Raw genomic sequence first — 10,446 nt, 5'->3', positions numbered from 1 at the left:
CACCAGGGCTGTTCAAGCATTCGTAGTAAATACCTTATGTGTTCATAATAATCACAAACGAATTTTTACTGCCGTCCACGCCCCGCACACCCGCACAGCCCCCGCGCTCACCCACGGGTGACGTGCAAGTGTGTGGGGCGGGGCGTCTCCCCGCCTCATGCCCGACTGCCATCTCGACCTGTCGCGAACTAAGGTATTATTACATACCATAATTATTTTCATGAAGTAAAATGTAACTTTGTCAAGTTGTTTTACTTTATTATAAGCTACATGTGTGCAGTGTGAACCATTTATTTATTATGTTAATTATTATATGACGCAAATTAATATTAAATAGGTGATAACATGAATTGCAATTTTCTTCTGAAGTCATCCATATAAAAACTGTATACATACTCCATAGATATATTTAGCTTAGCTACCTATCTTAGAAATTATCAATACAATTGATAAAAAAACTAGCAAAAAAATAATGATAATAATAACATTATTCAATGTTTCATGGTATTTTTGGTAATACCTATTTATATAAAGTTCAGAGTTTGAGTTCAGTTAACTAATAAGTACCTATTTAGTAAGTACCTACTACCTACCTAATTATCTCTTATAGGTAACTAGCTTATGCCCGCGACTTCGTCCGCGTAGACTACACAAATTTTGAACCTTTATTTTACCCCCTTAGGGGTTGAAAAATCCTTTTCAAAAATCCTTTCTTAGCGGATGTCTACGTCATAATAGCTATCTGCATACCAAATTTCAGCCCGATCAGTAGTTTGAGCTGTGCGTTAATAGATCAGTCAGTCAGTCAGTCACCTTTTCGTTTTATATATTTTAAGAAGATTAGTGGTTTTTCTTAGTCGATCACGGAAAATACTCACTATAAAGAGTAAAGACACTCAGGTAGACATTTAGCTTCACAAAAGACAAAATCAAGGAATGAGCTCATACACGGTGCATTCGTAGTCGTGATAATCCAGGAATTTTTTGAGGAAAACATGATTCGCTGGAATTAATATAGTAAGCGATGAGGCACGAACCGTGGTCTTCCTTGATTAAAAAAATGAAAAGAGAAAGAAGAGATGTTTTGATCCTTGTCGAAGTCGAAATACTATTGAAATTAAAATGAAAGAAACAAATGGCTCTAGAGTCTAGCCACAATGGCTCAACGATATGCCTATAATATGATGTGGATTAAAATCTGGAGTTTGGAAATCATCTAACTACAGTTGTAGACGTCTCTTTCGACAAGCTTCTATGGTGCCTCTTCTGACTAAGCAGGAAGGCAAGGGCTTCTTTAGAACTTCCAACAACAGTTAAAACTCGAATTTATGCAGTGCTGATACGATTATAGTTACGATTGCAGTCCATCCACTAAAGACTGAGAGAAAGGCTGAGGAGGAGGAGAAAGAGAGAAGAGGCTGAGATTTATAGAGCGTAGGTAGTTTGACTTTGCTCAAACTCTAGGTACCTTGTACCTACTTAGTGTTAAAATGAGGCAGATTGATGTGTGTTTTAAGTCTGAGCAATGTCAAAGAACGCTCTATAGATAATTTCCAGCCTGATACAACTTGATTCAGCATGAACTAATCTCTGTTCTTAAACCTGCAATAACTTATGATTAAGAACTCTTGGGTTCAGTTAATAGGAACTTGAGCCAAGACTGACTCCAGTTCCCGTAAGCTTGGTGCAACATAGCGCATAACACTAAAACCGTCAAACGGGTTTGCAACCAACGAATGCCATAATAAAAAGTTGCTCGAGGGACGCAGCGGGCACTCTTTGCGGTCACTGTGATAGGCGGAGTGTGTAGCGATTAACGAAAACGCTATTTTTGCTGTGAGAGGTACCACTAGGTATAAATCGTAGTAAAATTTTATACACAGGTAATCTGTGTAAGCGATTCTTATTTTTAAAAGTACCAGTAGGATATATATAATATGAACCACAGGTTTGAAGCCAAAGACTACTAGAGAGTACAACAATATTGTACACTTTATTATTGTCATTTGTTGAATTTGTAAGACAGGTACTAGATGTATTGGTGATTAATAAAGCTACGAGGCGTCTTTGAGGATCACTACAACGGACGGCAGGCGTCCGTTGTAGTGATCAGGCTGTATAGTCGATGACAGTGAAATTCGGTACTTCTTTGTGATATTCAATTTGGAAAAGACTGCAAAGGCGTTAAATAGTATTTTAATAATAATACTATTTAATAATATTTAAATAGTATTTATACGTACCAGAAGTCACAAGTTATCTACTACACGTTCTAGTTTATCGCCTAATTTGTAATTTAGTGAGTTAGGCTGGATCAAGAGTAAATAGGGTAATTTAAAAAGAGAAAATGAAGAATAAATAGGGTCAAGTAGCTTATTAAATACTATCCACAACTTCCTACTTGTAGGCTACATGTACCTTCTTATAAGAGCACCGCTCAGTTTATGAATAAAATCGTAGCTTTAGAACAAGGGCGGGAGGTGGATACCTCGATTGGTCGAACCAGCTCAAAAATTACAAGTTTTTGCGTTTGTTCACCGTTCTGGTCGTTTATTTTTTAGCACTTCCTCACCAAAATGTATAAAATACTTCTACCTATATATTATTTATAACATAGAAAATAGCTTCATCAACTTATGTTATGTTATTAAAATTTAGTTAACGCTTATTAGTAAAAAATATTTTAAATCAGGCCAAAAATGTTTTTTCTCATCAAATAGCTCAGTAAAATATAAGACTCTTGATTAGAATGGACAAGGCAACACAATTGAAGAGCACATTTCCCCCTCCGCTGATGATTTCACCATCATCGCAAGCTTGGTGTAGAGAGAGCTTAACAGATGCTCAATAACCTTCACGACGATGTATCCGTATCCAGGTGAACCTAGACAAGACCATCATGTTCAGTTACTGACGTTAACGAATAGAAAATTTAAGTTTGACCAGCCGAGCGAGACGAATAATTTAATCTATGGTTTGACATTTAATTATTAGAAACTTTCAACTAAATTATCTAGCCACTGAGAAACCCCCTTTTTTTTAACGCTCGGAAATGCGTTTACGCATCCCCATCGACCGGAATACTGCCAGGTCATTAGCCATGGCCAACAATATCACTGAGATACCCCTGCTGGTCCACTCCGAAGCAGATTGCTGTCGAAGGGTCTACTGGTGACCAATCAATTGACAAAAAACAAATGACAAAGTTTCATTACCCAAACAAATTCTGGCAAAATTATCAATCATTTTATGATCGTTATAAAACTTATATACAAATAATTCACTTGATAAAACAAATTACCAGACAAATTGTTATTTCATAAAATATCATTTGACAAACAATTGATTTCTTAATCGTGTTAATTAGTAAAACAACATATTATCGCACTTTGTTTTTTGATAAAATGAATTGTTTGATAAAATGAACTGTTTGATAAATACTTTAAGAATTCACCAAATCATTTATATGTCGACCGGGCCGACGGAAGAGACCGCTTACTGTAATGGGGGGTCTCTTTCCTCCCCCCCGCTTCCACCATCAAGAGCGACTCGGAATGGTTAGGTTAGAAGGGGATGGCGGGGTCTGTAAGACCCCGCCATCCCCTTCGTGGGTTGTTTCTTTTTTTTACCACCCAGAAAAAAGGAGCTCCATGATATTATTGCTGCGTAATGCGTTGCATATGTATGCAAAACAGACTTTTTGTGTCTTTTTGTTAATTAGTTATTTTATTAAATAATAAATTTATCATCTATTATTTTGTAAAATCGCGAATTTGAAAAACAAATTACTTGGTGAAATAATAAATTTTTAAATGATATTTTAACATTCAGCAAATTTGCAAAGTAAAACATTTGTGAATAGAATATTTGTCAAATGATCTTTTGTAAAATGATATGTTTGCGGTATACGACGTTTGTGATTTGATTAGTTTTTCAAAAATTTAGGTGAACTGATAATTTGTTATACGTTTTTTGTCAATCATTAGTGAACCGGGTCTACTCTCGAAGTTGACCAAGTATACATTAAATTTTACAATTGGGTAAAAAATATTATATCTGGTCTGGTGGGAGGATACCGGCATAGCCGTGCCGCCAAGCGATTTAGCGTACCGGTACGATGCCGTGTAGAAACCAAAGGAGTGCAGGTTTAAGGGCCGAAACACATAACGCAAACTGCTTATTTTTGCGGCGCCGCAACGCCAAAATCGGCAGTTGCGTTGCCGCGTTGCGGCGTCGCGAAACAGGGCATTATGGTAGGGCAACCATTTTCTCGTGATTTTTGAGTGTGGATAGACGTCTCTCTGCGATGGATCGTAATAAACTTATTGCTTATTTGTTATTAAGAAGACATTATTCTATCTTAAAAATACGGCAAAGAAGATACTGGATACATCCATTAAGTAAGGGTATGAATCCAAATGGCGAGTTCTTTTCTAAAAAATACGAAGCATTAAAGATAGACGAAAAAAAATTTGTTGCCTACTTTAGAATGAGTATATCATCATTTGAAGAGCTATTAAGCGAGTTATCAAAATATATACAGAAGAAAAAAAATAAAGGAAGAAAACCAGTTACTGCTTTGGAAATGCTGGGCTTAACTTTAAGGTAAAACAAATAGGTTTCTTATTTTTTTTATTGATGTTTATGGCACTCGGAATCAAATGTTTAGTTTTATTTGTACCCCTGGCTTTATACACCTGTGGTACTAGCGGGGTGTCGATAAAAATTTTGCATCACTAGTGTTCATGGTTTGGGGGTACCTAGTGGTACAAAGCCAGGTTCAAATGAAACAAGACAGAATCAAATTAAGCTTTTTGCATTATACAATTTTCTTACTTTAAGAATACTTTAATAGGCCTTAAAAAATGTAATGATCAATTTAAGAAAAATCAAACTCCTCATCTTGTGAAACATAGGAAGTAGCTGACGTTTCGTCCAGTAAAAATGGTGAATTTATTGGACGTTGTTGGTTTGATGATGAGGTAGTCCTCTGTTCAGTAATCGAACTTCCAGGAGTAGAAGTGTGGTAGCCACTCTGAACCGTATTATCGTATCTCATAGTTGAATATCCTTGATTGTAACCCTGATGCTGATATTCTTGATTATAGCCGTGATGTGTATTTTGATGAATTGAAGGTTGAAGAATGTCGGTTAATATTTGAAGCACCCGACTTTGAAATATCAATGTTTGATTCTCATTTAACGATTGTAGAGATGGTAAAATCCCCTTGAAAAAATGCAAATGTCTATTCTCCGGTGTTTTTAATATTGCCAATAAATCTTCTTCAATATCATCCTTATCATCTGCCTTTCGTTTTCGTGGTTGACTTTTATAACGAGGCAATGCCGTTATTTCATTCTCAATATCTCCTTCCGCTACGCATAAACTGGAATCAGTTGCATTTTGTGAAACCTTTTTCAAAAACTGTAATTGTTTATTCAAGTGATATTCTTTAATTTTTGCAGCTCCAGCTCCTGATCGATTGGCATCTTTTAGTTTTTTTTGATATTTAGCAAAATTATCTTTTATGGCCTTCCACTTCTTGACTAAATCATTACCTGCAACAAAAAACTTCACAAGTGAAAAATAGTAATAAAGACTAAAATTCCCTAGATTCCATTTATACTACATATAAAATTTGATATAACTTTCATAAGTACTTTCGGTCCATCCAATTTCATATAAATGGCTGGCCGCCGAAAAAGAATAATTTTCTGCTTTTTCTTGACTTAGGCAAGTTAAAAACTGATTGACTTTGCCTAGAACAACCATAATGTAAAATATTTATTGAGTACTTCTTTGAAAAACTACCTGTCTATCTTTGAAAATCTATTCCTTTAGCAACACTATTACCTGCGCGGTTTGAGTTTGATTATACCTACATTTGTATTATTTTATTATTTGCCTACTAATTATTATTTCATTTTAGATTTCTAGCAACCGGCAGTGACTTTAAAACCATGCATACGAATTACTTCCGAGGAGCAAGTACAATAGCAAAAATTGTAAGGACAGTTTGTCGCGCCATATGGAAACATCTATCAAGTCAAAATATACCTCCTATAACAAAACAGGTTCTAGAAGATGTCGCTATTGAGTTTGACAAGAAAGCAAATTTTCCTAACTGCATAGGAGCTCTTGATGGTAAACATGTCCGTATTACATGTCCTGCGCACAGTGGATCACTGTTTTACAATTATAAGGGCTATAATTCAATAGTTTTATTAGCTCTTGTAGATTCTAGATATAGATTCATTTTTGTCGATATAGGAGCGTATGGCAAGGAAAGTGACTCCACCGTTTTCCAGAACTCTAAACTTTATGATTTGATTATGACACGCAAATTACCTATTCCTGTACCAAAGCCTTTACCAGGTTCTCAAAATGAAACTCCATTTGTTTTTGTAGGAGATGAAGCATTCTCAATTTCGAATAACGTCATGCGCCCTTACTCAGGAAAACATTTGTCGGTACAACAAAGAGTTTACAATTATCGACTGAGTCGTGCCCGAAGATATGTCGAGTGCGCTTTTGGCATCCTAGCCAATAAATGGCGCATATTTCATCGATCTATGAATGTGCAATACGAATTTGCGACAGACATTATCAAGGCATGTTGTGTAATGCACAACTTTGTTTTGAATCGAGATGGAGTACAAGCGACCGATGACATTATCTTTGATGATTCTGATCTGCAAATGTTGCATTTGCCCACAGCAAATGAAAATAATTTAAGCCCACATCTAATACGGAATGATTTTTGTAATTACTTTTCCAGTGATGTTGGCGCCCTAAGTTGGCAATTAAACAAAATATGAATGTTCGTATACCTACTCAGTTCAAAATACAAATAATACCTTAATACATTTGATTCAAACTATTTAACATGTTGTGAACAAACATAAAAAAAGCATATATACGGTCGAACTGAGTAACCTCTTCCTTTTTTGAAGTCGGTTAAAAATGTGTATTTTATTTCTTTTCTTTCATTATTAATTATTTCACTGTTAAAATTTTCAATAAATGTGATTTACTTTTGTAAGATGTTTTATTTCTTATCTATGTACTTTTGAATAGTTTTGAATCAAGTGTCCACTCTACGACTATAAATGTTACTCTATGCACAAGAAACGTTTGAAGTGCAACCATTAAAATTATAGCTATCTCTTTCAATTGCGTTTTATTTCATATCTTTTGGTTTGCTAATCAGTAAAACTTGCAAATGTGTGCAGTTTTGGATTGCTGGGAGGTAATGATTTAAACACAGGAACAGATTTAAAACGTAAATTACTATGAACGTAACTTATCTTTAGTTTAAAATATCATTGCCTAAGACTATATGTTACTACTTACCCAGTTTTGATTTTTCGGTTGAGTTTTTTTCCTTGTAATCAACATAAACGATCTCACAAATGCTTTTCCATGCTTCTTGTTTTATAAATTTGTCTTTATAGGTTTCGTCACTAGTATCCCACAAACAACGGTGTTCCTGAACCGAAGATATAAACAGATCGACGTCAACGTCAGACATTTTAATTTTAAAACTGCTTCTCGGTTGACACGTGTTGTTTGCAAGAGTGTTAGAAACAAACTGCATCCTTGTCAACAAGTATGACGTCATAACGCTGGAATTCACGTCGTGCGTTGCGGCGCCGCACCGCTATAGCGCACTGCCGATTTCAGCGGCGCGGCGCCGCAACGCGCTTATGTGTTTCGGCCCTTTGTATGGCGCATATCGCACTAGAGCGGCGCTGCACAGCGCTTCACCGCGCGTTGCCGCGCGGCACGGCGGGAGAGAATATTTTGAAGCGCAGCGAAGCGACGCGCAGTGCAGTGACGCTAGTGCGACATACCCAGCGGCGCGGCACGGCGCTTCGCGCTCGTACGCGAACGGGTATAAAAGTGACGCGCAAGTGACGCGAGGTGCCGCGTACTGAAGTTGTAGTGCGGTAGGCACCGTCGAGCGGCCTGAGGTGACGCGTTCTGCAGTCGGACTGAAGCGCCGCGCCGCGCCGCTCAGGTGCGTACGAACCTTTAATAAAAACGGCCATCCCTTTTCAGGTTAGCTCGCTTCCATCTGAGACTGCATCATCACTACCACCACCAGGTGAGATCGTAGTCAAGGGCTATCTTGTATTGCACGCGAATAGCGCTGCAAATTGCAACGCATGTCTGACAGTAACTAGTTTTTATTATAATAGGTCCTACCTACTTAAATATTCCTTACCTACATAAACGTTTATAAATAACAAAAATTAACAGTGAAGCAGTCAAGAGAGGACCATGATACAGAGGTTTTACGTGGTTATATCATTTTTATTGTGGCGGGCAATCAACAACAAAACAAACCGCCGAATATCCCCGAGCGCACCCGATCGGAAAACGAATCTCGTTTCAAAACGTGATCGTGCTGTTTGATTTGAAAACAAAATCCACCCGCCCGCTGCCGGCTCACAAGTCACGGGCGAACCGAATTGCGGGCTCAGTGCGCGAGCAAGCGTGATACGGAATGAACGTGTGGTGCGTTTTGCGCGGACGTTGACACTGCGATTATTTTTTTAACTTGCGACTTATGCAGCCAGCATTGTAAACGTTTTGGAGTATAAAGTTGGACAAATAAAAAAGTTTTTATTGTCTAAAGTTTACTTCGATGCAGTTCGCGCAGAGTTTTGACCAGTATTTGTGAATTTCCGTATAGACGCGTAAAAAGTGACATTTCGAAACAAAGGACTGTTTTGTACATTTTCGCAACGCTTGCGAAATTGTGTTCAAAAATTATAAAACTGGCTCAGTCGTGGAGGGCATAGCAAAAAAACATTGCCCTTAGCCAACTAGTTCGGTCTCAATCTGTGGTCACCGACCGTAAAAACAAATACGCATCATTTCACTAAATATTTTACAAACTCGGACCTGTTTACATAAGTTTTCTAAAAATTCTCGTTAAAATATCGTGAACTTTTCTCAACTTGCTAAATTACAGTGAGTTTAACCTCAAAATTCGTGCTCTAGTGGATCTGTCAAGTTGCACTTTTTAAATTGTAAAACAAGCACTGAAAACCTGGATCGTAATTAGTGTCGAGTTGGTTTTACATAATGTCTACTGCTATAATGCATCAGTCTGCGCTGTATGATTTTGGTGATCTGTTCTTGAAGGTAAGCAAAGTTTATTTTTTCCAAGTTTCATATCTATGAATTCAAAATTATAATACCTACTTCCCCTACTTCATATAATGCGTGGAATAAGTACTTACAATTTACACAGTACACTTATGTACTTTTGCCAATTATGATGTTTTAATAAATTAAACAGTCTATACCTATAACCTCAGAATCTGTATTCTGAGCCTATAACTACTCACGACCTGTGCCTACCTACGAAGTCGAAACATTTTTCCCACTTGTTCCGATAATATCTCGAATCCACAAACCACTTTAATAGTTAGTGCTCGAATCAAATACCTAATTGTACCTACCTAAATCTTTAAAAATATTGTACAGACCATCGATGTATACCGACTGGAGTCTCGAATTTTATTTTTAACCGACTTCAAAAAAAGTAGGAGGTTCTTAATTCGTCGGATTTTTTATTTATGTATGTTCCCCGATAACTCGAAAACGCCTAGACCGATTTTGAAAATTATTTTTTTGTTTGAAAGGGTATACTTCAAAGTTGGTCCCATTTCAATTTGGTGAAGATCTGATGAACATCTTCGAAGATAGATACTGGAACTCCTCAACGGATAAGAGTAAATTGCTCGCGATCAGTGTAATAGCTTAGTAAACAGTAGACTTTTAACCAGTCATAGCATAATTCCATGGGGCCACTATAAATTGTGAAATAAAAAATTTTTACAAAAAAAATAAAAACCGACTTCGTTACACAAACACTAAAAATTGAAAAATAATTTAATTTATTACCGAATATATTATGTATACAAGAGTTAATATAGTTCCATAATAATATTTTTTGGGGTCGGTGTTTTCTTCTTCCACTCACTTCTGTCATCCGTCAACGTATATCAAACATACCTACCTACCTTAAATATTTTTCGACATGTAAGGGATTTGGTAGGTATTATGTGTATTGTGTTATTCAAATTGATTTTGAATTGCTTTATATGAATAAGTATTTAAAGAAGATCCAAATACCAATTTAACCTGTCTACACAATACATTTTTAATTATGAATTACTGTTGGTGACACTACAACTATTATATAAATGAAACTTTTAACAACTTTGCGCTTGACTGCAATCACACCAAATACTTAAATGATGATGCAGCCCTGAAATCTGAATGTATTTCAACAGGCTTAGTCCTTACCATAACCCTTTCTTACCCATCAACTGCGTTTTACATAGGGTTTTGGATATTTGAAAGAGACAGTAGGGCTTAACGAAGTGTAATAGTTATAATACGTAGACTAGGTACCTAGGTGCTGACAT

At 36.6% G+C, this 10,446-nt stretch overlaps 2 protein-coding genes and 1 long non-coding RNA gene across 3 annotated transcripts in view; 2 read left to right on the top strand and 1 right to left on the bottom strand.

The window, feature by feature from the left end:
• The first annotated feature begins 4,152 nt into the window (after positions 1-4,152).
• LOC117989437 (uncharacterized) lies at positions 4,153-7,043 on the top strand. Its single transcript, XM_034976791.2, has 2 exons — positions 4,153-4,605; positions 5,931-7,043. Exons 1-2 carry the CDS (start codon positions 4,307-4,309, stop codon positions 6,817-6,819), a joined length of 1,188 nt encoding a protein of 395 aa, XP_034832682.1. The 5' UTR covers positions 4,153-4,306; the 3' UTR covers positions 6,820-7,043.
• On the bottom strand, positions 4,801-7,704 carry LOC117989438 (uncharacterized). Its single transcript, XR_011237698.1, has 2 exons — positions 7,355-7,704; positions 4,801-5,559 (listed from the first exon to the last, which is right to left on the bottom strand). It is a non-coding gene; the product is annotated as an uncharacterized lncRNA (long non-coding RNA).
• A 743-nt stretch (positions 7,705-8,447) lies between these two features.
• Tis11 (Tis11 zinc finger protein) overlaps positions 8,448-10,446 on the top strand; it is a 59,655-nt gene continuing 57,656 nt past the window's right edge. Inside the window, exon 1 of the mRNA XM_034977230.2 lies at positions 8,448-9,154. Within this exon, the coding sequence (XP_034833121.1) occupies positions 9,095-9,154 (60 nt within the window). The 5' untranslated portion in view covers positions 8,448-9,094. The remainder of the gene's footprint in view (positions 9,155-10,446) is intronic.

The sequence above is a fragment of the Maniola hyperantus genome, chromosome 16 (genome assembly GCF_902806685.2).
Source record: "Maniola hyperantus chromosome 16, iAphHyp1.2, whole genome shotgun sequence".
NCBI lineage: Eukaryota > Metazoa > Arthropoda > Insecta > Lepidoptera > Nymphalidae > Maniola > Maniola hyperantus.
Note: the sequence above shows the minus strand (reverse complement) of the source record. Positions and strands in the feature narration are given on the sequence as shown.